Below are 25,788 nucleotides of genomic sequence, written 5' to 3' on the forward strand. Positions count from 1 at the left end.
GAATGAGCTATGGAATGAGCTACCGCAAGTGCACGTACCTCGTCGTTTTCGCATTTGTATAACACCCATTCGGGGTGCTTCGGCGTGCTCGAAGTGAGTCACAGCACTTGGCACGGGCAGTCGTCGCACTCTATGAGCGGCATCGGCAGACCACAAAGACGCTGAGCGAGCGCCGAGCCCGATGGACGGCCGAACGAGTCCATGCTCGCAATCTTTTGGCGGCGGCGGGCGGATGAACCTGCGCCTGCATGCGGCGATGCGCCCTTACCTAGGCTGCGGGAGAGGCTCCCCGGCCACTCCATCGCCTGGGGCAGCAACCGGCGGCCGGGAAAAACCAAATCCGGCAGTCCGCGATGAAGTGCCGCAGATCTGCAAATCCGACGGCCCGCCGACGCAGGGGGGAAGGGAGGGGAGGCCTCGTGCGCGTGGCGGCCTTCCGGCGTGCTCCTGCCGGCTGCTGTCGCCGAAATCTTGGGCGGCGGCGCAAGGGGGAGAGGAGGGGTGGTTGGTGGGAGAAAGCGCGGGATGAAATGTCTCCCACACCAACCGCTTCCGCTTATATGCAGGGCACCGCATCCGCGAGGGGGATACCCGTGTTTTCCCGGGTTGGGGTTGGGATTTTGCCGCGCCCCCTAAAAAAATTTGCGGGCCGAGGCGGGATGCGGTGTCTGATCGGGCTGCTTTTTCCGCCCCGACCTGCATTTTGACGGTTATTTTACGGGTTGGGCGGGATGCGGTCTGCTAGAGTTGCTCTAACCATTCAACCACAGATTGGTTCGTCAATGCTTTTTTTTTAGGGATTGGTTCGCCCATGCTTTATTAGTAGGTATAGACTGGGCTGGATGTGACCCGATTGGTGAGTGTAGCAATCTCAGCAGTCAACACCCCTATCCCCACCACCACAAGAACTGCGATGGATGGCGGCGGCGGCGTCGGCGGCGGCGAGTATGGCAATCTCAACGACCCCATCCCTTCCCCCACAAGATCTGCGACGGCGGATGGCGGCGGGGAAGATGTCGTGGAGGGGAGCCCTCCGCCGTTCAAAATCCGCAAGCTGGGCGCTCCGGGTACGAGTTCAATTCTCGCTGAGGATCAGAGTGGGGCCATGGCTGCCACGGACGGCAAGATCGGCGTCGAGCGGATGGATTCGGAAGAGGCCATTGAGTCGATGGCTGCCAGAGGCGGGCATGTGGATACAGAGATGACCCAATTCAAGTATGGCGAGGTTGCGGATGAGGAGCTTCGGAAGGACAAGATGAACGGAGGCAAATCAAAGCAGCAGATCAAGAACCCGGAGGAGGGGGAGGTGGAGATGGACCTAGGCAAATCAAACTCCATCATCTCTGAGCAGGAGATCAAGGAGCTCTGTGCGCAGATGGACGAGATGGTCGCTTTTATGAATTACAGGATCATACCTTCAGCCCCACTCATCTGCAGCAGCAGCAGCAAGGAGACGAAAGATGAACATGACAAGGCACCACAGTCGGGGATTGACGGCATCTTACAGCGGCTAGCGGATGTGCGCCGTGACATGTCCAAGCTCAAATTGGAACTGACCCCTTTCCGGCACAAGTATCCTTATGAGAAGGTGCTGACTTCTTCAGAGGAGAGGGAGAAGAGGATCAAGTCCAGGCAGGAGTATGAGAAGATGGATAATAAGGAGAAGGCCAGGAGGCAGATGGAGTTCGACGCGAGTGACTTTGAGGGCTACTGTCAAGGCTTGACATCTTATGTTGAACACTTTGAATTCATAAGTAAGATATGGCCAACACTCCTAATTAATCACACAGCAGTGTTCGTTCTCTAATTGCCAACCAGCAAATTCCCTCCTTGTAGCAAATACCGATTCATGGTTTATTAGGATCGATGTACACTAACTTATTTCTGTTGGCAAAACTCTGCAGCCCTAGTGAGCCCCATGCACTTTACATACTACACGCCCAGACAGATCCCACACTATCTTGCTACCTACGGGACCACCTTGCAGATCTTGTCTTTCAAAATTGCCAACATCGATTTGGACCTGAAATGGCCACTCAAAGTGTATGGCGTCGTCGCCGCACGAGACAATGTGGATCGTAGACGCAATATTCTCTTCTTGAGGGAAAGGGGGAACTTCCAAGAGATCACCCAAGAAGTAAGCGCCTGCCGTATTCTATTAATATTCCCTTAGTTTGTTGATCCATTGGTTCGTTGCAATTAAGCATGTGTAATCATGATGCCTGCAGAAACCCTTCTTGTGTTTGACTGGCCCATCTCGTGCAATTTTGGCTAAGGACCCTGTTGACCTTGAAGTCCAACTAAAACTTAAAGGCACAACAGCGTCTGAAGACAGAGTGCTGATCACTAAAAGATGCCAGTACAGTGGCTATCATACCGATAATGGTTTATATACTCTTACCTTGAATAACCGTATTTGCACAACAGAGTTAAGCCTGCAGCAACTGTACTGTCAATCAGTCCAAGCAACTTTCTTGCGTGTCGGTGGCTTTGTTAAAGGCAATACATCCCCTTTCATTCATGGAGGCCGAGTTGCCTGCTCCTCACCACCTCATGGAGGCCAAGGAACTGCCCCGCCCACCCAAGTTGTGTTGCTTGATTCTTGTTATTGTGATGGTGGGAAGATGCCAATAGGCGAAGAAGATGGTTACCTTGATCTGTCAAGGCATGTTGTTTCTGTTGAATTAAGGAGAGTTAGAGACGTTTCTGAAGAATTGGAAGAAACCTTGAATGTTTTCATAGAAGCCTACTCAGACTCTTCTCCAGACTCTCCTCCTAAAGTTTCTGCGAAAGCTGATTTCATGGTCAAGCCTCAGTATTGCGGCATAAGTGAACATGAATGTGTCCTTGCCGGCTCTACGGTGAAGATTACCATTGCTTGGTCACCTATTCTTCGAACCAACAAGGTTATTCTATGAGAGGGATATATGTTTGACAGTGCTCGGGCGTGAATGTTATGAAGTATACCTGTTATATCTATCTATTTCTCTGGTTTGCCAGTAGTATTTTGTCTGTTCAAGTATTTGATCAGCTATTTAAGATGTTGACCTATTGTTGTATCGATCTGCTATGTAAGATTTCGACCATGTGCGTATCGACTCTGTTTTACAAGTCATCTCTTGATGTGTTTCTACTTTCATTACTGCTTTAACGTGTAAGTCATGTTGTGGGAAGTATTTCTGATTTGACTGTTAAGCAGGCACATTATGCAAAGAGTCTGGAATATTTTGTTAATATGCCATGTTACTCTCCCTAGTCTAGAATAATATTTGCTTTCATTCTGTTACGACTAGATTCAGATGGATAAGCTCTGCTGGGAACTTGAGTTGCAGCAAAACACTCAGTTTTCTTTTTTGTCTTGCTTAAAACCTCTGCCCAGTCAATGGGAATATGGAATGTGTGTCACTGGTGACGTGGCTTCAGTTGTACACAGTATGAAGCCATGTTAAGTTGCTCATGAACTACTTATCAGTCCTGTTTAACATGTGATCAGCTTGGTGCACAGCTATTTTGCAGAATGTTGTGACAGAAGAATGCTATGAAGTATGGTATGATACCCTTTGCCCAGCTATATCCATCTACTTCTGTTTTGTCAGTAGATGGTTTGTTTGTTCATGGCATGGTTTGATGATGCTACCTTTCATGAGGTCGGTTGAGATTTTCTCCAAAATATCGATTGATTTATAGCAAAGTCAAACCATCAATGACCATGAAAGTTACTCTGTTCCATTACATCTTATTCATGTGATACTTTCTTGCTTTTCCTTGCCAGATTAATCAGAAATCAGAAAAATGTCGATGCATATCGAAGAAAACAAGACAAGGTCGTTACCACAAATTGTATCTGTGAGAGGTCTCATTCTATACGTTTAGTTTTGAATGCTTGGAAGCCATTGGATTTTTATAGATGAAGTTGAGCTATTAGGAATCCGTAGATGAGCTCTGTTTAGAGAGAGCCGCGACAAGGATGACTTGAACGTTTTTCATGCTCGGTTTTGAGTTTTTCATGCTCGGTTTTGTTAGACACAGATGACTTGGAACATTTTTCACGCTCTGTTTTGTTAGACGGAGATGACTTGAACGTTTCATGGAAATTTGAATGTGAAATCTCAAAACAATTTTCAAGAAGAAAGATTAATGGCATGGTTTGATGCCGCGTGATTGTGAGATCCTGTCGAGAAGATCAAAAGAACGCACACAGAAAACAACCTGCCGAAACTATGTACCTTTCATGAGGTAAGTTGAGATTTTCTCCAGAAGATTGATAGATTGGTAGCAAAGTCAAACCATCAATGACCATGAAATTATTCTGTTCCATTACATCTTATTCACGTGATGTTTTCTTGCTTTTCCCTGCCAGATTCTTCTGAAATCAGAAACGTCGATGCAGATCAAAGGGAAGAAGAAAAGGTGGTTACCACAGATTGCATCTGTGAGAGCTCTCATTCTCCACTTTTAGTTACTTAATACTTGAAAGGCATTGGATTTTTATAAATATAGTTGAGCTTTTAGGAATCCGTATATGAGCTCTGCTTAGAGAGAGCCACAACCTAGTTTAGAGCCCTGATGTTGGATAGTACTGAGCCAATTGGCAGTTTTGTAATGTGTGAGCAAATGCCAACAAATGATACTGTGATAGGGCCAATTTCCCTTACCTGATTTTATTTATAATCTGAATAAATAGGTAGGGGCAATACATTACCCAACCCTCTATCGATCTGATATGGTATCCAACTTAGTGCGTATTTGCACATTAGCCAACCCTCTATCGATCTGATATGTTATCCTACTCCTGTGTTAGGGACACTTGGATGCAGACCTGAATGAGACTGGGAGAGTCAGCCAGCTGTTGTGGGATTGTATGGCTCCCTTGTATTACTACAAGACATTTAGAGTAGCATTTTTTATGTGGAAACTTCAATGTCAAGGTTGCTCGTTGGCTGTCTAAAGAAGCCAAACCAGCTGCCATATACTCATCCGAGTTGAAGCGGACACCAGACACTGCAAGAACAATAGCAAAAATCTGCAATTTGCCCAATGTTCATTCACCTTGACCCTTTCTGCTATTCAAACATTACAGCCATACACCATGTTGTTTCCATGTAATTTGTGCTAAAAATTTGTTTGATATAATATTAATGAACAAATGAGCAAGCAATTTGCATTGTAGGTTGTGTTTGATCCTGCACTTAGAGAAAGGCACATAGGAGATGTGCAGGGCCTGACGTTTCAAGATGCTGCCAAAGAAAGACCAGAGGCTTACAAAGCTTTTATGACCCATAAGAGAAGCGTGAGCATTCATATTTTTCTACTTCTGAGAAAATGTTTTATCAGTTGATTTCTTTAGTTGAAAGTTGATATTAGTTCACTGACCAGTGGAGAATACTGTACTTGGAAATGTTGCAAATGCATGGTTGGTTGTAATCGTAATCTTAAGATGTCACAAGTAGATATGCATAGATGCTACATCATTCAATGGCCTAGAGTCAACCATTTTGTAGGCTTGAATATGTTGAACATGGATTGATCTTCCAGTGGAAAAATAATGTTCACTTAATATGACGTGCTCCTAGTCCTAATGAAATGAGGTATCAATGCAAGTCACTGTTTTGGTACCCTGCCAAATACGTGCAGCTGCTTCTGAGGGAGACTTGACAGACAACCAGCTCTGCCAAATCATACTATCACTTGTTATTATTAACTTACACACGCAATAGGTTCATAGGTTTGTACATGAAAGACCAATTTTTATTCTAGGCCGATTATTATCATACAGGATGCCCATACAGCTTCTCTCTAACCAGCTGTATGCCTGTATCAGTGCTTTGATGCTAACAACTGCTGTTTTTCTCAAGACATACCTGCATGCATTAGCTTGTCTTGAAAGATTTGTTTTCTGAATTGGCTTGTCCTTTCAGGGTGGTGGAGAGAGTCTTGATCAGCTATCAGAGCGATGTGTCTCGTGCCTGTATAACAATATAACAGAGTCAAGAAACATAAAGGTAAACTCCAGGCTTCAGACTTTTCCCCGCAAAAAGCAAAACAAAACAAAACTGTGGGCTTCATTTTTACTTCGACCTATAACTGGTGAATCAGACTATTAGTTTGTAAACTTGACAATCTCGAAAAAAAAACTTGAGTGCTTACTCAGCACTTATCAAAAGGAATGCTATTCAAAGGAGGAGGTGGCTTAACCTGGCACCGTTTGGTTACCTGCATGATATTTGCTTACTTGCCTATGACCTTGTGAGTATTATTTCTGAACTTAAATTTCTCCTGCACCAACAGGAGAGCGAGTTAACCTGGTCTCCCATGGCGGAACCATCAGAGAGCTCTACAGGCATGCCAATCCCACGAGACCGCTCCATCGCAAAGAAGATGTTGACTCTAAAGGTGACATGGAGTTGAGTGTGAAGAAGAATGCCCAAAGTATGCGGCAGATGGCGGCTGCACCACGCTGACTATCGCCGGCACAACACCTTGTTAGAGGATGCTGCTTGTGGCGGCGCACCAACTTTAACTTGGTGCGCAGCTATGCTGCAGAATGCTGTGACAGAAGAATGGTATGAAGTATGATTATGATACATTTTTACCCAGTCATATCTATCTATTTCTGTTTGGCCATAACGTATACTACTCCCTCCGTTCGGAATTACTTGTCTCGAAAATGAATGTATCTAGAACTAAAATACGTCTAGATACATTCATTTCTGCGACAAGTAATTTCGAATGGAGGGAGTACTAGCTAGCATGCGTGGCGTACAGCCGCGTACAGCGCTGGTGGGTTACTGTGGAGTGTTGTGCATCTGGTTCGGTTCATCTTTCTTTGTATTTGCTCCATAGTGTTCTTCTTTCTTTCGGGTTTTGTTGCTAGGCTGACTTGTTGTGCGAAGCTCTGTTCAGTTGGTGTTAGATGACATGTTAGAACAGATGGTGATGCGATCATGCTTTATGTTGATACATAATATTTTACATGATGACAAAACGTGTTTTTATCAATCTCTGGAATTGGTATATTGATATTACCATTTTGTAACTGAAGTCCCTATAAATGCTAACATGCCTGCAGCACTTAGAGGTTTTCTATTGGTACTGCTATCTCAAGAAACGTCTTATATTTTGATAAGGAGGGAGTACTTCCTTGGGAGCTCCACAGCATATGCTCCTATGATATAGAAAATCGATACTAATTTGGACCAGTATCTTGGTCGACCTGAAGACTTGCTAACATGCCAACAAACATGGCCGTGGTAGGTTTCTTAGTGGAGGCCGAGTGCAGCCTTGGGCGTCAAAAAAAAAAAACATCATCCGGCCGTCCCCAGACAGTAATAACAGCAAGTTGGCTGCAAAAACCATTTAATTTATTTCATAATATCGGTGGTTTAGTATTAACAAGTTGCATGCCAGTTGGCGTATTTAGTACTCCCTCCATTCACAACTTTTTTTGTAAGTCATTTCAGACAATTCAGCCAGTGAAAGCGTTCTTCGGTAAAAGCTATCCCCATCCCGAACGATGCTTTTCCTCCCCAGCCAAACGCTCTGTTCCTCTGCTTATACTTTCATCTCACGCACACTGACCCAGCCCGATGCACATAGGGTGAGCGGAGCCGTGGAGGCCGACCGGCGCAGCTCTCGCTGTCATACTCGCCGGCGCCGAGAACCAGGCCGGGTCCGAGCTGAGCGTCTCCATCTGTCGTCATGGGCGGGGGGCTAGGGGCGAGGGAGGCGGCCATCTGCGTGCTCCTCGCCGTCGCCGACCTGACCGTCCCCGATGCCATCGGAGTCCGCCGTCGCGCCGAGCTGACCGACGCCATCAGAGTCCGCCGTCACGCCGAGCTGCGTCCCCTCCGCCGCGCACCTTCGCACCTGGAGGCGACGGCGCCGTCCTAGCCCCTCGGCGCCCTCCTCCTCATGAGCGACGGAATCCTCCTCGTCGTCTTCTCCAGCTTATCGGGACGCTGGGAACTTGTCCGTTGCGCGGCAGCCCGGAGGCGACGGCGCGATCCTGCGCCGCGACACCCTCCACCGTCACGTCTTCTCCTAGCCCGGTGACCAGGGCGCTGCCCATGGGTGACGGGACCCTCCTCCTTGTCTTGTACGGGCGCTGGGGTTGCCAGGAAGTCCAGGCCAGAGGCCATCGTGCGCTATTTTTTGCTATCGCTGCTGTGTGTCGCTACTGTCAGGTATTCAGGTGTCTTCCTGTTCCCCCTCTTCTCTACACTTTTTTCTGTCAAGGGCTATGTTAGGCGCAGATGATGGCAATTTTTAGTTGATGTTCATGTTCATTATAGTCTATTTTAGGTGCAGACAATGACAGGGCTATTTTTAGGCGCAGATGATGACAGAGCTATTTAGGTGCAGATGATGACAGAGCTATTTTAGGTGCAGAAGATGGCAATTTGAGTAGAACATGACATTTTTTGTGCACAACATAGCAAATTGTCGGACAACTTTTAGTAGATTTGTCATTCCTACTATTTAGTGTACTTAGAATTCTTGATTCACTTGAGTTGATGTTGAGTACAACATGGCAATTTTGTTAAAAATGTCATAGGTGGCAAATTGAGTACGACGTGACATTTGTTTTCATTCTCTACGATGGATCATGGCAATTCACACACCATGGCAACTCTTTTACTCTTTTTTTGCTGTGGCAAATTTCACACTATTATTGCCATGGCAATTTCACTTTTAATGTCATGGCAAACTTTTAATTTATTTCGCCATGGTCCATGTGATATATTTGCCATGTCAATATAGTTAAATTTGCCATGGCAAGTTTCACGTGTTTTTGCCATGAGAAATTAAGATATGTTGTTTTTCCGTTAAAAACAAACAATTTTTTTGAAAGTTTCTAAGACATGGCAATCTTGCGGTCTTAAAATAGGTTGCCACCATTTCTTCAAATGTATGCTATATTTTATTTGTTCTAACGACAAACTTATTATATGGACCATGGCAAATATAATATGGACCATGGCAAGTTTACTATAGCCTGATCCATTAAATGAATCTGTAGATGCACTTGTGCTAGTTGCCATGGTAACATGGCAATTTTGTAGACAATGTCGAAGATGGCAAATTTGAGTAGAACATGACATTTTGTGCGCACAACATGGCAATCTTCGAACAACTTTTTGTAGTTTCCCCATTCCTACTATTTATTGTACTTAGATTCTCGACTCACTTGAGTAGATGTTGAGTAGAACATGACAATTTTGTTAAAAATGTCATAGGTCGCAAATTGAGTAAAACGTGACATTTGTTTTCATTCTCTACCATGGCAAATTTATTTTGATCGATCGTGGCAATTCACACATCATGGCAAATTTTTAACTGTTTCTTTGCCTTGACAAATTTCACTATTATTTGCCATGGCAATTTCACATCATTTTTGCCATGTTCCATGTGATATATTTGCCATGTCAATATAGTTAAATTTTCCACGGCAAGCTCCATGTATTTATGCCATGGCAAATTAAGATGTGTTCTTACAGGGTGTTTTGCCATTAAAAACTAGCAAAAATTCTGAAAATCTTTAAAGCATGGCAATCTTGCCATCTTTCAAATAATTTGCCACCATTTTCTTCAAATGTATGTTAGTTTTTATTTCTCTAACACGGCAAACTTACTATATGGACCGTGGGAAAATTAATTGATGGACCATGGCATGTTTTTAAATCATGGCAAACCTGCCATCTTTCAAATAGTTACCAGTATTTTTTTCTTGAAATGTATATTACTATGATTCATATGGATATGGCAAATTTGCCATATTTTATTTATCTCTTTTGATATGGCAAACTTTTTTATGGACAATGGCAAAATTAATTTATGGATCATGTCAAGTTTAATCCAAGTACCATGGCAAATTCATACTTGATAACATGGCAAAAAACAATTACAAGTGTAAACCTTTTGGTAGCTAAGTTTTTCATGATAGATAGAGCATTTTCCATCAAACATTGCTATGGCCCATGGGAAAAACTTTTTAACCTGCACGTTTTCTCATTTAATATCATGCCATTTTCTCGTGTATATGTCGTTTTTCTGTTTTTACTTCCTGTTGGTTGTGTGTAAGGAAAATGCAAGTACATTTGTGTATTGAATTATGATGAAGCTAAGGATTTTGTATCCATTGACATGGCATTGCTCAGAATATTTGTGTACATGCCCGATGACAATTTTGTTCTATCTTATATGGCCAATTTTTTTCATTATATCATGGCAAATTTTCCACACTCATTTTTTTCATGAAGTGTGCATGAACATCATGGCAAATCATGAAAGTTTCTATAATATACCTTTTTTCATGATTATATGGTAGTTTTGTTCAGAAGGATGGCAACCTTTTGTTCCTAGATTTTTTTCAGGTAATGTTTTTCTTGGTCCAGTGCATTTTTAGGCCGTTTTTGTGTTCTCTACAAAAATTTGGGACATAAGCAGTTTTGGGCCTTCAATATTGTAACTCTTTGTTTTTTTATTCTTGGAGCAAATGGCGTTTCTGGGCTTTGTCCCATTTTGGGCTGGTCCGCTGGAGGGGGAGGAGCCAGATCTTTGTGCTAGCGACAATATTATGTGAGGTGGGATTCCTTCCACCGAACGTGCGTTCCAGCGACCCTCCCAGCACGAACAATTCGTTCGGGCTGAGGTGTCTCCAGCCGAACGTACGGGCGTTATCAGTGTCCAAAGTAGTGCGATGTATGCAAACATAGGAAAGTTTTCTTGTTGGGTAAAGCAATATTTGTCTTGCAAGTTTTCGTAACAAAGTTTCAGAGGCGTGTCATCGGTGTCTGGAGTTCTGCTCCCTCTGTGAAACAACAATAAATTTCAATGAGGAATATGAGTGCTTTGTACATACTTTCTATTAATTGTTGTTGAATTTTCATGCAACTTAATAGAACGAATAAACAGTGTATGCACTTTGCAAGCAAGAAGGTGACAATAAACCTTCAATTGGATATATGCATTTACACCTCTTAACTTATCCAAGTAGATATCATCTTCAATTATATCGGTGATGTTGATGGTTCATGGTTTACAGAATGGGAGAAGATGGAAACTATCCGAAAGTCCTCGTTCCAGGTCGAGCTCAAATGCTCTTCGCGTTAGCAGTAAATTTAAAAAAAAATCATAACTAACTCAAAGAATTCTTATTTGTTTTGTGGCGAACAAGAAATGTTTCACGTGTTACAAATTTTCATCATCATATCATATTTGTGGAAGTCGTGCCAAAAAAAATAGCCCTTCAAAATGCTTTGTAAGTAGCATCCCGGAGCATCCAATTTTTCTCCACGGCTTCCACGATACAAATTTGGAAGCACTCAAAAACTTTCTTAATGTTAAAAAAATCAGATTTTTTAAAATTTTCTTTTTTCTGATTTTACTGTTCATCTACAGAAATGTAGGGAAAGGCTGCATACAGAAATGTATGGAAAGTCCTGGAAACAGCCTCTTACAGAAATGCAGAGAAAGGCTGCGTACAATAGACCCAAAGTGGTCGGACCCTTCCCCAAACCCTGCGCAAGCGGGAGCTACATGCACTGGGGCTGCTCCTTTACTGTTCATCTAAGCTCATTTGAGCCCGAGCTAAGAAACTCCATGCCTGAAACTATCTATTTTTCTTGCCTCAGCTGTAGATGAGCCTTCTATTGGTATACTATAGTTGTGTTTGGTTACCTATACCTTTTTTTGCCTCCTTGCATGTGTCTTGATTCGGTTTACATTCGACTTTTGTTTAGGTGTTTACAAATTCGATCCTTCTAATATATGACTTTCTTCATCGATGATGGTTGCTACTCTGGTGCGCTGGTCCTACGGGGCCTTAGCATGATGACTTTTTGACTGTCTACTACAACAAGGTTTGCCCGGACCGGTAAGGAGGGGTTGACGGCGGCGCGTTTTCGGCTCGCTCCAGTGTGTGTAGTCGTTATAATTTGTATTACCCCTGTTGTTCTTTGTACCACCATGATTGAAGATTGGAAGCTTCTAAAGTAAAATAGTAGTACTCCCTTCGGTCCTTTTTTGTTTGGATATAAAATTTGTCTGAAGTCAAACCTTCTAAACTTTGACCAAGTTTATAGAAAAAAAAATACCAACATTCAAAATGTGAAATCAATAACATTAGATGTGTGATGATTTTAGTTTTCATATTGTATAAGTTTGGCATTGCAGATGTTAATATTTTTCATATAAATATGGTTAAACTTTACGAATTTGACTTTAGACAATTCTTATATGCAGAGTAAAAAGGACCGGAGTGAGTACTACTACCTTCATTCTGGTTTATTAGTCATCTTTGTAATTTGTGCTAAATTTTGACAAAAGATTTAACTGACAAAATATTAATGTATGTGAACAAAAATTATATCGTTGGATTCATATTTAAACACAGTTTTGAATGATATAATTTTTATGACACATGAATTTTTGTTAATTAAATCTATGGTCAAAATTTGACACACATTACAATAAAACTAATAAACCAGGACGGAAGTAGTAGTATTTAGGAATTGAGGTAGTAAAAGAAATCCAAGTCGAAACGTGAGTTGGTAGTCCACCGCAACCAATAAGGACAGTGCACACGGATCGTGTGCTTCCTCCTACGACTTGTGAGCCGTCTGATCAGACGAGGACCCATCCAACGGGAAAGTGGGGTCCTCCAAATTAGTGATTTGCCTCTTCGGGGAGTGAAGCGGCAGGCGCCGGGTGCGGTAGAGAGCCATGCAGCGTCAAAGGGGTAACGTGCCTGTCAGGGTCCTCCGCCGCCGCCACGCTCTTTCGCTAAACTAGATGACCAGTTGCGCCAATGGCGCAAAGGCCAAGAGTAAGCCATGTATTGAAAGAGTGTACATTAATATTATTCGAGCACATATTGAAACATATGAGAAAATTTTTCACTTACTATAAGTACAAGCGATGCAACACATATCAGTATTAACAGAACCGTTAATTAGTCAGCCACAAATCCACACCCAGAAGCACATTGTACACAGGGTTGAAACTTTTAAGCCTCACATTCCTAAGCAATCTTAAGGAGGGCCAACAGAAATGAAATCACTGATGCAAAGTATCAGCAGTTAGTAATATTTATACACACAGCTTCTTTATTGTAGTAAATCAGCACCAAGGATAGCCAATCAGACAAACAAAAATTCTGCATCCCACTGAACAACACTATTATGCAAGAGCTTGAAGCTTTGGAGCCAAGGCTACGAACCTTCAAATCTACAAAACATCTTACCATGCAAACACGGTAAAATGGGAAAGAAAAACTCTAAATGTGACGCACCAAAAGCGGAAGAAAATGTTGAACGGCCTGGGCGTGCAGAGTTGTGCCGGTGACCTGGTGACGCCGAGCAGCGCGTGGATGTGGACCAGCCTGATGACGGTGGCGGCGGCGCCCTCCTCGTCGACCTTCAGCAGCTCGCCAGAGTCTGCAATGCTCATACTTTGCATCGAGTAAACCCATCTCACTAAGAACGGGAATGAGCATCGCCTTTGGCATGATCTTGATAGCATCCGCTTCCTACAATAGAACATGCAAAGAGAACATAATGAGGAATATCGCCTTTGGCATGAACATGATCTTGATAGTATTTTTTCAGCGTCAGCAGAAATGATTAGGAATATCACCTGCATTGCAGAAGAATTAACAAAGCGAATGCAAGTTCATATATCTAAAAAAGACCAGTAGGTTATGGAGACTCGAAAATAACATTTCTCTATATGTGTGATTTGTGACAGTGTTATAATTGTTTCTTCATGAAACACATTTTAGAACTTCGAAAACTTATCTGCCTTCTTTCACAATAAACTCAAAAATAACATTTCTCTATATGTGTTGGTTCGCTTGTCATGATTGTCGTCTCATTCAGCTAGCTGACTACTCATTCCTTTCGTAAGAGCAAATTAATTGTACACCCTTTGGTTCAGGTATAAACAAAATAGTAGTCTGTTTTTTATTGTTAATACATATGCAAACCCATGGAAGCATAACTGGACACATAATAAAAGGCTATAAGGTTGAAAGTAACCCATAATTTGATTAATATACAGAGACTGGAAACTGAATTATTCTGAATAACAGAACATCTGCAAGTAAGAACTGAAGATCTCAATCAGTTTTGGGTTCCAAGCACACAGAATTAAATATGTAAGATCTGGTGAAAGGAAACCGACCATCATGAAGAAATGCATCAGGTATATCCAGAGGCGGACCACGGAAAAAATTTAAGGTGGGGCGAAGTCTCATTAAGAACACATTAACAATGCACACTACAAATGAATAACCAAATACATTCTTTTTCACTATAGCTTCAAGAGAATCTGGAGTTTGTTCTTCCACTTGTTCTGTTTGTATCAAATTTTCATGCTCTAGTTCCACATAACTCACTTGATCTTGATGAGTGGCATGTGCCGAAACATTGACACTTTTACGGGTACTTGGGTTCAATTTCAAGCTTCTGCCACTACTAAGCACTTCAAAATATCTTTTCAAATCTGCAATTCACAACCAGAGTGTTCACAACATTAATATGTAACTACAATCTGCTTGAATTTAAGGCTTAAAACTACTGTGAAAATTTGCTACAAAAATTTCAAAAAAATTGAGAAATTATCTCCTCCCCTTTCCTTTGGATTTGCTATTCCTCTTCCTTTCCATCCTCTGGCAGTCTGGTCGGAACTGCGCCGGACTCAGAAGTGGCCGGACGCCCGGACGGCCGTTGCTGCTGCTGCCGCTAGGCGCCTAGGCCCTTGCTAGAGCCGCCGCTTGCGCCACTGTCGCTTGCTTCCACGGTGCCGCCGTCCTCTAGCTCCCCATCCTGCCGCCGCGGTTGCCTGCCCTGCCATCGGCTGCGCCGCCCGGTCCTGGGCTCCTGGCGACCTGGCCAGACGCCGCCGCCGCGCTAGATTAGGGATTAGAGTTTTTGCGTGGCGTCGCGTGCAGAGAACAGAGGAGTGGTCGAGTGTGTTGCGTCTCTTCTCGCGTGTACGCTCGAAACCTGGCTGGCTGCCTCGGCTGTTGGCCCATCAGGCCGCTCGCTGCATCGGCCCATCAGGTATTGGCAGCGTCAACGGAGCGTATTCTGCTAGCGATCGATGCATAGTAGTTATAATTTTTTTTGCTCAAAATTAAGGTATGGCGGGCGCCATACCCTGCCCACCGGAGAGGTCCGCCAGTGGGTATATCAGTAGTCCATGAATGTAATGTGTATCAGGTCCTATCTTTTTTTGAAGTAACGCTGGTTCCTAAACGATCTGGACACTGTATCTGAGATATATTAAATTATATGAGTACAATTTATCTGATTCCTAAGCATGTATCAACAGGGCGATGAATAGAGAAAGTGATTTAAGAAACAAAGTTACCTGTCTGCTGAATAGTGGGCATTTGACCGACAGGCAAACAACGCAAACATTGAGGAGGTTAACAGGGGCACCAAGAGTTGTTCGCAGCCTCGCTGATGGAGGTGACTTACTTATTTCTTCAGATTTATTTCATACGCCTCCTCAATCATCATGGTACATACATCTATTAGAATAAATTTGAAACAAGATTGTAGCATGATCAGAACTTGGACGCCAAGGAGATGCAAGCATACAGAAAAAAAAGATCAAGGAGGACTGAATCTCAATCAGAGCATGATCAGAACTTGGACAACCGATTTCTTTGTTTTGAAAGCAAACATATAATAGATGAACTATGAGAACTAAACAGAACTCTTTTGCATCAGATTGTAGTTAAACAAAATGATTATAGATGATTTGCTATTACACCCAACTAATAAAATGAAAAAGGAGGGGTCTACAGGAAAGGGAAATTTAATGTGTCAACAGAAACTCAAACTAAAGGCCGCACGCAAGATGAACCATACCTCTGAAAATTCTTCAACCACACCAGGCAGGAAGCAGCCCACCAAACAATGAAGGTGTGCACCACACCAGCGACAATTATTCATTGGAACACTAAGCGGCTTCCAAGAAGATATATTAAAGTGTCTATCATGTAGCCCAACCAATTGCCTGCAGAGTTTGACTCTATAAGTATCCAAGAACAATATCAATAAATCTCAAGAAATTTTGTCAAGGATATAACCAGGTAGGATTGTTCTCATAAATAATCCAAGCTGGCAAACTATGAGTTGAAGATGCAGATTTCAGTTTCCCTAAATGACCGAGATGGATCTGTAGCGCCAACATCAAAGAAGAGGTACAACTAACCATATAGATTTGAGAATACAGAACTTCTCCAGGATAAATGGGAGCTAACTATCTAGCACCAAGCCTGAACCAACGTGATGCTTATCAGGTTTCTTGATCGTCTAATTTAAGGGAGCAAAAAAAGAACAAACTATACGTGAAAACTCTATTAATGTCTTAAGGTAAATGCTTCTTCATGTATCATATATGGCAGTTTGATAGAAAAAATAAGAAAACAATAGAGCAAATTAAAATATAATTATGTTTATCAAAAAGTCATAAGATAATCGAGGAACTATAACTGATGTAAAGCTCATCACCAATGTCAAGTATTAACAGGCAATAACAGCCTTATTATATTGGAAAGAAGAAAAGTGTGAGACCCTGAGTTGTTTTATTTAACTACATAAGGAAAGCTACAGGTAGGCCTGGCATTCTTGTAGGCGCCACTAATTGTGAGGATACATGTGTAGAGTCACACAATTGAAACAATGAAAGAACAGAAAACTGGCCAAAGACACCCTTTCCAGAATGCAACACATGAGGAAAATATTGTCCAGGAAACAAATATGATTACTACAACATCACCTCATTCAAAACAATTAGGATGAGTTCTGGAAGACCAATTTCCACGAACCTAGCTACCTGTATTTCATCATGCATGTATCTTTTATTCACTCTTCCAAGAATATAGAAGCAAGGCAAATAAGCCGGCGATGGAGCAAAACTGAAAGCCAAGTTCATAAATACCGAATTCAACTCCGATCAGTACCCGCAAAACAATAGATACTCTAGCTTCAGCAAACAATTATAGCAACATAGAGCAGTAATATCCATAAACAAGATAGCAAGCAGGAAACATAACATAAAACAGAGACGTAACTCCCCTTTGTATTCTGATGTATATGCTTGTTTAGGACCATATATCTTCCGAAATTTGTACCTTATCAGCTGCTGATTTGGTTACCGCAGTTCGGTCTTTTCCCTCATGTGAGTTCTGCGCCATCCTTACATGATTCAGCAGCAGCGACCTAGAAACGATCTGCAGAAAAACAAAATGAAAGTGAAATCAAATGGAATCATGTGTAGGTAGTACCGAAGTATGGTGTATGCCACTCCAATGGCATTTTGCCTGTACCCCATGAGCAATAAAGAGATTAGATACCAACATCACATATTAATCCCAAATCATGAATCAATACCAGAGCACCAAATAATGTCACCATCTCTGTACTAACAACCAACATTTTAGCATGTCATTTATTTACAAAGTAATGCTATGGTAGTCTAATTTCCCAAGGGCAAGTGTCCAATATACTTTCAGAATGTGCAGTTCAGATCATGCAGTTAGAAATAAACTTTATGGTAGTAACTCTACAGGACCTGCTATTCAGTTATCTTTTCTAGTAACAATTTTGAAAATGGCACAATGGGTAGCTCCTGTTATTTAAGCTCACACTATTTAAACCGAGAATTGCTCGCATGTCAATTGACCGACTCTAGCTTTTAAATTAGATAAGGGAGAACAACTTACCATGCTCTTTGATTTCTTCTTGGATCCATGTTTCCTATCACCAGTCCCCTCCCTGCCGCCCAAATCCTCGCCGATCTCTGCAAATCTTCAAAAGTAAGCATCAAAATAACCAACATGTACCTACAGGATAGAAAAACAATTTTAATACAAGCTATCTATTTAATGGAAGGAACTTCATTTTATAACGGAATTCACTCCATCAGGCAAACTGTGATGTTTTGGCATCCATGGTCAAAGCATTAACGTAAAATTCAAATAAATTAACGTTTGTGCAGTAAATGCATACACTGTCTGGAGAAAATATCATGTAAGAGAATTAGAGAAATTTAGATGAGTCAATCATTCTGGACTGCTTGGGTTGTGCCTACATCCAGTGATGTGGTAACCCAATTCTCCGAGGAGAACTAATTCTGCCTCATCCTTGTCACTACACCCCATACAAAAATTATAAAATTCGCAAACAACAGACGTACTTGATAATCAATCTTAACGAAAACAGATGTTCTATCTGTCCTCAAACAAATTATAAGCATTTAATAAAATTATTTGCCTCAACAATTAAAAAATGGATCAGTACAAATATTTAAAGGAAAAGATTAAACTGAACTTGCAGAGAGTATGTGTCACTACCGGACTCGCGGGCTATGCCTACGGCCACGGGCCGTCGGCATAGGCCCCTAGGCCGTCGGCATAGATCTATGCCTACGGCTGCCGTCGGCATAGCCCCGTCGGCGTAGATGTCGTCAGCGTAGTCTTGTCAGACCGTTGGCATAGTATAGCCGTCGGCAGTGTTTTTCGTCTGACGGCAACGGACGGCGCAGTCAAAAGCGCTGACGAATCACGCAATGCCACGTCGCAGGGCTATGCCTACAGCAAAGCCGTAGGCATAGATGAATCTATGCCGACAGCTTTGCCGTCGGCATACCTCTGCCACGTGGCAGCTCCTGGTTTCTCCGGGCAGCAGGGCTATGCCTACGGCAAAGCCGTCGGCATAGATTTTCATATATGCCTACGGCTTTGCTGTAGGCATAGATGTGCCACGTGGCAAGCCCTGGTAACTCCTGGGCGTATATATGCCGACGGCTTTGCCGTAGGCATAGTTTTTTTTAATTTTCCCTGTTTTCTCTTTTCCAATTCATTTGACAGCATTTCAAAACAGAACAATATGAAATTATGCAGAAATATGACAATTCATCATGTAAACATACTCAAGTTCACCATCATCATCTAAACACACTCAAGTTCATCACATCATCTAAAGATCATCACCGACGGAAGTTCATGAACATAAAAGTAGTGCAAGACATGAAACATGATAAAAGTAGGAATATGAAAGGCATGGCATGATGGCCACATGCACGGAATCATCAAGCAAGAGCACCTCCGCCAAAACCACCACCTCCGCCATAACCACCACCACCTCCGCCAAAACCACCACCACCACCTCCGCCAAAACCGCCATCGCGACCACCACCACTCTGCCAGATCGGAGTGACTGGGGTCGACGGAGCAGGAGTCGAGCCACCGGTCCCCTACATGTTTCAGAAAAGATTCTAACGGTAAATATGATATGATAGTGTTTCATGAACGAGAACTAGTTTGCTAGTAGTTAGGCAAATGTACTAACCGGACCATCACTGCCTAGTGCCACCCATTCATCGAACGTGGGCACGTGTGGGGGTTCTCCCGCAGGTGGTGGTGGGGGTCCCATTTGTGGTGGATCCGTGCGGTTAGTCCAAGACGCCAACATAGCCTGAATGTTAGTTAAACAAGCAAACTAGAAGATCAGAAGGAATGAAAGTGCAAAAATTTAGCTTGGTTTTAAGAGGGCAAAACTAACCGTCATCATCTGACGGTTGTAATCATCGTTTGCCTTCACTCGTTTCAAGTACTCCCGCACCTCGAGATTCCTATGCTCGACAAACTCCTTATATGCCTACATAATTTAGGTTGTTTCTAAGTGAGCAATGCTGAAAATAAACTGAGAATGCAAGATAGAAAAAGATAAAGAGGAAGTACTTACAGCATGCTGGCGGGCTAAGGGAGTCTATGAACGCCCCGTACTCTCTAACTGGCTCGGGTTGCTAGCCCGAAGCTGTGTGTACGAGATCGAAGGAGTGATCAAGCCATCGAAACACGGATACCGGCCATTCTTCTTCCCCTGGATGGCCACCACCGCCGTGTCGTCGATCTGAGACTGGGCGACCTTAGCAACAGGAACATCCGGATGCAACTCCTGATAGTGATGGATGTAAGACCCCAGGTGCTCCTCGGTCTTGCCGTAGTACTGGCTCTCGCCCTCCTTGCGATGACTCTGCTCGCGGGCCAGCTTCCACGACTCCATGTCTGAGAGCGGCCTCTTCAACTTGTCCTCCTACAACGTCAAATAGAAGTCATCCATACATAAGAACATGACGTAAAGAAGAACAAAAATGCATCATGCACATAGATATACCTTCATGGCCTTGAAGCCCCAGTGGTTCCTGTTTCCTTGGCCGTGTGTCCCGTCGTCTCCACGGTTAGCCCGGGCCTTGATGCTCTTGGCAGCAAACTCTGCATCGGCGCCGAGCCACCTATCCACCAAACTCGCCCATCCGTCATGCCTTCCATAGCACCAACGAGGAACAACCTATGCAAATTTTGGAAGCATGACATGTGAGCACGAAACATATAGTTGACTGCTTGAAACAATGAAAAGTTAGTAATAGTTACCATCATGAACTGCTCCTTGCTCAAGGTAAGTCATAGCTTCTGCGCTTGAGTTTTGGTCATCTTTTGGTGCAGGTAGTAGTGGTAGTACTGCGAGACGGCAACCCAGCGCACCTCGTACTGCAACTGACGAGCTTTCTTCTTCGCAGCCGCAAGCAAGACCACGTCGGCTCTGGCCTTGTGCTCGTCAAGAACTCTATAGAGTTGCTGCAATCATGCATAAACCAGAAGCAAACAAGGCATGAGTTGAGTGATTCAATGATAAACTATGAACGAAACTGAAGACAAGTGATTCAGAAAAGAACTTACCCAAAATTTGGTGATCACGGCCTTAGCGGTCGTCCCGTACTCCGCGTTGCTGCAAGCCTCGTAGTGGGCCCAGCTCGTGGCCAAAACCCGCTGCTGCAGGTCCCTGTCTGGCCGCGGGCAGAATAGGCCAGGCCAAAAATCCTTCAACAGGACAGTGATAAGGCCGTTCGGTTTACGGCCCTTTCCGTGAAGGATCCAGTTTCTGCAAAAGAATCAAATGATTGCCATGTGTACAATAAGAAAATGTTGTCATGTGTTGAAAATATGATTGAGAGGCACTTACTCTGTCCCCACAGGTTCAATGAGCCACTTGTGCTCCTCGATAGAAGGTGGTGTAGGTAGTCCGGCATTACCACGCAGCCACCCCTGCGAAGAACCCGGTGGCAAGTCACCCCACAACGCGGGATCAACCTCCCCTCCACCCTCCTCGGCCTCCTCCTCACCCTCCTCCTCGGCCTCCTCCTCCTCACCCTCCTCCTCGGCCTCCTCCTCCTCGCCATCAGGAACATACTCCTCCTCCTCAGACTCAGAAGGTGCCTCTGTATAGGAGGGCATCTAAGAAGACCCTCCTATTTCAGACACGGCCCGAAGTTTTTTGCCCCGGTTGCCTCTCCCCCCCACTTCCTCCTCCTCTAGGGGCTCTCCCCCCACCGCCTCCTCCTCTAGGGTCTCCTCCCCCGACCCCTCCACCTCCCTGTGAGGTGTCATCCTCGCGTAGTCGGGAGGGAACCTTGTGGGCTCGTCCACTCCGAGTAAGTCCTTTAAATTTACCGAGGAAACTAGCGCCGCTGGACTTGCCCATGATTAGCAAACTTGCATTGAGAAGAGAATAAACAATTAGTAAGGATATCGATTAAACAAGCATAAAGGAAAAACATTAATACCAGAAGAGCACATTAAGCATACTATTGTAATGATCATTAAAAGAACTTACATTTTCTAGAACCCATATGAATCATCACTATTGTAATCTATTTGTGGACCGGTCTTATCATCACTATCACGCATATCTTCTTCGTTGTCTGACGGAGGTGGAGTCTCTTCCTCATCGTCAGCGTCTTCATTTAACTTTTCAAGCATAATTATGTCTCTTTGATTCACAACTGCCTCACCATCAATCCATGCGTCGTCGTCGTTTGGGTCCAGGTCAACATAACCCAAGTCATCATCCTCGTTGTTTCGGACCACGTCATCATGTTCCTCTTGATAGAACACTCCCTCGTATGTCATGGGGTTTATGTTGTAGTAATCATCATCGTTCGGGTCCGGTAGCTTACCATGCGGCGACACCTTGAACACAACTTCCCAACCCTTTAGGTACTCTTTCTGGCATGGGTAAGGCAGATAATATACTTGTGTGGCCTGGGTAGCAGCGATAAAGAGATCAGCTCCGGCATAGACGTTTGATGGTTTAACTTCAACTAAACCAACAGAAGGCGTATGTCTCAGACCCTTTTTGGGGTCGAACCATCGGCATTTGAACACAGTGAGACTTAGGTGTTCGCGGCCACGTTTGAATGTAAGCTCGTATATTTTTCCTACCCTTCCGTAGTAATCTACTTCATTATCTCCTTCAATGAAGACTCCGGTATTTATGGTTTTGGGATCAGGCCGACTGTTCTGGTGCTCCTCTGTATGGAAGCGATACCCATTCACATCATACTTTTCGCATGTCATGACGACAGGATCAAAACCCATGGAAACCCATCTCAATTCTTCATCCATTGATTCGGTCAGATCATTTCCCTACAAGTTTAATTGAAATTATAGGGTGCATGAGTTTAATTGAAATTATAGGGTGCATGAGTTTAATTGAAAGTGTGAAAAATTACTTTCTCGATGAACCACGCAACGAAATTTTTCCTTCCATCAGCACCCTTTCGGAGAAGAGCAAGTGCCTCCGCTTCAGAAGGAGGCAGCATTCCCGTCCATTCTTCTTGAACGAATCGACTACAATAAGAAAAGCGGTATAAGAACTAGGCAAAGTGAACATAACAAATTGACTAAAAGAATGGTGCAAAGGTATTACCTCATCCACTCATCCTCAACTTCCTTGATGTTGTGCAAGATATAGAACATGACATCCTCCCACTCATCTCGTGGCATGAGATAAGATTTCGAGCATCCAGCCCTACTACCTTGCCCGATGAATAGAGGCAACTTGGGTTTATACTTGGGTTCTTCTGTATTGTATCGAGACACCTTATTGTGCAACGTGGGAACATGTTCCGGATAGTAGGCTGTCCTGAGGTCTGCCACCTCCTCTAGGATAACTGCCTCAGCTATGGAAGCTTCAATCTTAGCTTTGTTTCCACATTTCTGTCTCAGATGCTTGTTCTGTCTCTCAGGGCCGTACTGCCAACGATTCTGCACAGGGCCCCCCAATAATACCTCGTTCGGGAGGTGCAAAAGGAGATGTGCCATCGGAGTAAAGAAGCCTGGCGGGAAGATCTTCTCTAGCTTGCATATCAACTCCGGCGCCTTCTTATGCATTTCTTTTATCTTCTCAGGACATACTTCTTTAGCACAAAGCTTGCGGAAGAAATGGCTTAACTCCGCAAGCACACGCCAGACACGCTCGGGAACATAGCCCCGAACCATCACCGGCATAATCCGCTCAATCCATACATGATAGTCATGACTCTTGAGCCCGGTCACTCTGCCCGTTGAAAGATTGACCCCCTCACTTATATTCGACGCATAACCATCAGTGAACTTCACGACGTGTTTCAGCCACTTGAATGTCTCCATCTTATGATCCTTTTTAAGTACGAAGTCAGCATCTGGCTTGAACCAAGATTTTTGACTGCCTGTGGGAGGCTGCATGTGTAGACGTGGTCTATCACAAATATTCTGTTGATCAACTCTAGCATTAACATTATCCTTTGTCTTATCAGGAATGTTGAGGATCGTGTGAAAAAGGGACTCTGCGACATTCTTTTCGGTGTGCATCACGTCTATGTTGTATGGAAGTTTGAGGTCCTTAAAATAGGGAAGATGCGTGAAGGGGGTAATGTGAGTCCAGTTGTGCGTCTCACCATATCCTTCAAAATTTTTCCCTTTACTTTTTCCTTTGCCCTCGCCCTCGTCTTCGCCTGTGGCTTTGCCTTTGCCTTTGCCTTTGCCTTTGCCTTTCCCCTCACCGGCAGGCTTAAGAGCTTTCAGCTGAGCAAGCACATCCGCACCAGAAAACGTTGGAATCTCGTTTACTTCAGGGACAACTTTGCCTTTTATGAAGTTCTTGTCTTCCCTATCAGGATGGTCTGGAGGGAGGAACTGTCGATGCAGGTCAAATGCAACATACTTGCCACCCTTCTTCAGCCAAATGAAAATCAAGGCCTGCATGCACACTGGGCAAGGCATCTTTCCACTTGTACACCATCCGCAGAACAAGGCATAACCGGGAAAGTCATGCATGCAATATTGTAGCCAAACTTTCATCAAGAAATTTTTCTGCAGATGTCGGTCGTATGTCAACCTCGGGAAGTACCAAGAATGGTGCAAATCATCCACCAACGGCTGCATAAACACACTCAAATTCTTCCCCGGATATTCAGGCCCCGGAATTATAAGCGACAGGAACATGGTCTTGCGTTGCATTATGGCGCCGGGAGGGAGATTCAGCGGAATAACAAATACGGGCCAACAGCTGTATGGATTAGACGACATACCATATGGATTGAACCCATCACCTGTTATAGCAATTCTGACATTCCCAGCCTCGGCTGCTTCCTCCGGGTACTCTATATCGAATGACTTCCATGCTTGACCTCCTGATGGATGTACAATTTTTTTGGATTGTACCTTTTCCCTTCCTTGTGCCACTTCATCATTTTGGCAGACTCCTCGGTGATGAAAAGGCGCTGCAGTCTTTTTATAAAATCAAGATACCGAAGAACCTTCACAGGGATTTTTAGCTGCTGCTTCTGACCATGCTTATCGACCACCTCAATATACCGAGAGGAACCGCACTTCCTACAGTACTTGTCATCCGCATACTCATGCCTAAACAAAAGGCAATTCTTTGGACAAACATGTATTTTCTCATAGTCCATCGAGAGCGCCTTCATGATTTTCTTCGTACCGTACATGGTTTTCGGCAGTTCATGGCCCTCAGGCAGGCTGTTAGCCCATACTCCCAGAAATGCTTCGAAGCAACCTCGGCTACAGCCGTACTCAGCCTTGACTGCCATCAGTTGCGAGATGGCATCCAGCACAGACATCTTGGCACCCTCATAGAGAGGTTTCTTTGAAGAGGCCAAGATTTCCAGGAAGGCCTTTGCGGTTTCCTCCGGCTCCTCTGGTTCATTCGCTGAATGTGACGGAGGTGTCGGCTGCGCAGCAAAGACATCATCTAGCATGTCTCTAACCCCATCGTCCTCATAACCAGCGACGCGTTGTCGTATCACATCCTCTCTACCACGGTCCCGCTGGGCAAAGTTTATCGGCATATTAAAGTTGGGCATAAATCCATGCGTGCGAAGGTGCTTAGTCATCTCACTCTTATCTCTGCGGATATGCCTCTTACATCTGGCACATGGGCATTCTGGCACCATCCTCATTGGACTACGGAATATCTCTTTCAAAAACACATCAGTTTTCTCGACCCACTCTGTTGTTACTTGATTCCGACGGAAAAACCCACTATACATCCACTGATTACCTGCCATCTCTGCTTTATTGGAAGCCACACAACAAAATTAAGGATTCATTTAAATTACTCACATCAATATTTTATTTTTTACAATGTTGACGAGAAACGACATTTAATCCACCTACATCTCTAATAGGTAAAGATGGGTCCTAATCCCACCCGAGAATGTGTAGATTGAGTATGTTGTCCATGCTCTACCCCATTCCGAGACAAAATTTCGGCAGCACCTCCCCGCTGTTCTCCAAATACACATCTCGGCAAAATGCCGAGAGAATGTGCATCCGGAGAACAACAGGGAGGCGCCGCCAAAATCCTGTCTCGGAACGGGGTAGAGCATGAACAACGTACCCAATCTACACATCCTCGTGCTGTCCATGGA

The 25,788-nt window shown here is 43.8% G+C and overlaps 3 protein-coding genes and 3 long non-coding RNA genes across 6 annotated transcripts; 2 read left to right on the forward strand and 4 right to left on the reverse strand.

Moving 5' to 3' along the window:
• The first annotated feature begins 855 nt into the window (after window positions 1–855).
• On the forward strand, window positions 856–3,115 carry LOC125540377. Its single transcript, XM_048703990.1, has 3 exons — window positions 856–1,754; window positions 1,905–2,137; window positions 2,229–3,115. Exons 1-3 carry the CDS (start codon window positions 914–916, stop codon window positions 2,916–2,918), a joined length of 1,764 nt encoding a protein of 587 aa, XP_048559947.1. The 5' UTR covers window positions 856–913; the 3' UTR covers window positions 2,919–3,115.
• Window positions 3,116–7,360: 4,245 nt separating this feature from the next.
• Window positions 7,361–10,856, forward strand: LOC125540378. The gene is made up of 2 exons (XR_007297281.1): window positions 7,361–8,183; window positions 8,330–10,856. It is a non-coding gene; the product is annotated as an uncharacterized LOC125540378 (long non-coding RNA).
• Window positions 10,857–12,997: 2,141 nt separating this feature from the next.
• Window positions 12,998–15,007, reverse strand: LOC125540379. The gene is made up of 2 exons (XM_048703991.1): window positions 14,396–15,007; window positions 12,998–13,528 (listed from the first exon to the last, which is right to left on the reverse strand). Exons 1-2 carry the CDS (start codon window positions 14,425–14,427, stop codon window positions 13,240–13,242), a joined length of 321 nt encoding a protein of 106 aa, XP_048559948.1. The 5' UTR covers window positions 14,428–15,007; the 3' UTR covers window positions 12,998–13,239.
• A 177-nt stretch (window positions 15,008–15,184) lies between these two features.
• Window positions 15,185–16,119, reverse strand: LOC125540380. The gene is made up of 3 exons (XR_007297282.1): window positions 15,879–16,119; window positions 15,373–15,535; window positions 15,185–15,274 (listed from the first exon to the last, which is right to left on the reverse strand). It is a non-coding gene; the product is annotated as an uncharacterized LOC125540380 (long non-coding RNA).
• Window positions 16,120–19,174: 3,055 nt separating this feature from the next.
• Window positions 19,175–19,793, reverse strand: LOC125534562. The gene is made up of 4 exons (XR_007294509.1): window positions 19,761–19,793; window positions 19,578–19,673; window positions 19,365–19,490; window positions 19,175–19,269 (listed from the first exon to the last, which is right to left on the reverse strand). It is a non-coding gene; the product is annotated as an uncharacterized LOC125534562 (long non-coding RNA).
• A 186-nt stretch (window positions 19,794–19,979) lies between these two features.
• LOC125534563 lies at window positions 19,980–21,327 on the reverse strand. The gene is made up of 5 exons (XM_048697754.1): window positions 21,039–21,327; window positions 20,756–20,957; window positions 20,450–20,653; window positions 20,193–20,366; window positions 19,980–20,111 (listed from the first exon to the last, which is right to left on the reverse strand). The coding sequence occupies exons 1-3, from the start codon at window positions 21,308–21,310 to the stop codon at window positions 20,480–20,482; spliced, it is 648 nt and encodes a 215-aa protein (XP_048553711.1). The 5' UTR covers window positions 21,311–21,327; the 3' UTR covers window positions 19,980–20,111; window positions 20,193–20,366; window positions 20,450–20,479.
• Between the last annotated feature and the right edge of the window lie 4,461 nt (window positions 21,328–25,788).

The sequence above is a fragment of the Triticum urartu genome, chromosome 2 (genome assembly GCF_003073215.2).
Source record: "Triticum urartu cultivar G1812 chromosome 2, Tu2.1, whole genome shotgun sequence".
Taxonomy (NCBI): domain Eukaryota; kingdom Viridiplantae; phylum Streptophyta; class Magnoliopsida; order Poales; family Poaceae; genus Triticum; species Triticum urartu.

What these genes read in the sequence shown, in the direction of transcription:
- LOC125540377 (XM_048703990.1), top strand. Translation starts at nt 914, where the DNA reads ATGGATGGCGGCGGCGGCGTCGGCGGCGGCGAGTATGGCAATCTCAAC. An exon ending in TGAACACTTTGAATTCATAA is followed by an intron (nt 1,755 to 1,904) that starts GTAAGATATGGC and finishes AAAACTCTGCAG; the next exon opens with CCCTAGTGAGCCCCATGCAC. An exon ending in TCCAAGAGATCACCCAAGAA is followed by an intron (nt 2,138 to 2,228) that starts GTAAGCGCCTGC and finishes TGATGCCTGCAG; the next exon opens with AAACCCTTCTTGTGTTTGAC.
- LOC125540379 (XM_048703991.1), bottom strand. Translation starts at nt 14,427, where the DNA reads ATGTTTCGGCACATGCCACTCATCAAGATCAA. An exon ending in ATGCCACTCATCAAGATCAA is followed by an intron (nt 13,529 to 14,395) that starts GTGAGTTATGTG and finishes GTTCTATTGTAG; the next exon opens with GAAGCGGATGCTATCAAGAT.
- LOC125534563 (XM_048697754.1), bottom strand. Translation starts at nt 21,310, where the DNA reads ATGCCCTCCTATACAGAGGCACCTTCTGAGTCTGAGGAGGAGGAGTAT. An exon ending in ATTGAACCTGTGGGGACAGA is followed by an intron (nt 20,958 to 21,038) that starts GTAAGTGCCTCT and finishes ATTCTTTTGCAG; the next exon opens with AAACTGGATCCTTCACGGAA. An exon ending in CCGTGATCACCAAATTTTGG is followed by an intron (nt 20,654 to 20,755) that starts GTAAGTTCTTTT and finishes GCATGATTGCAG; the next exon opens with CAACTCTATAGAGTTCTTGA.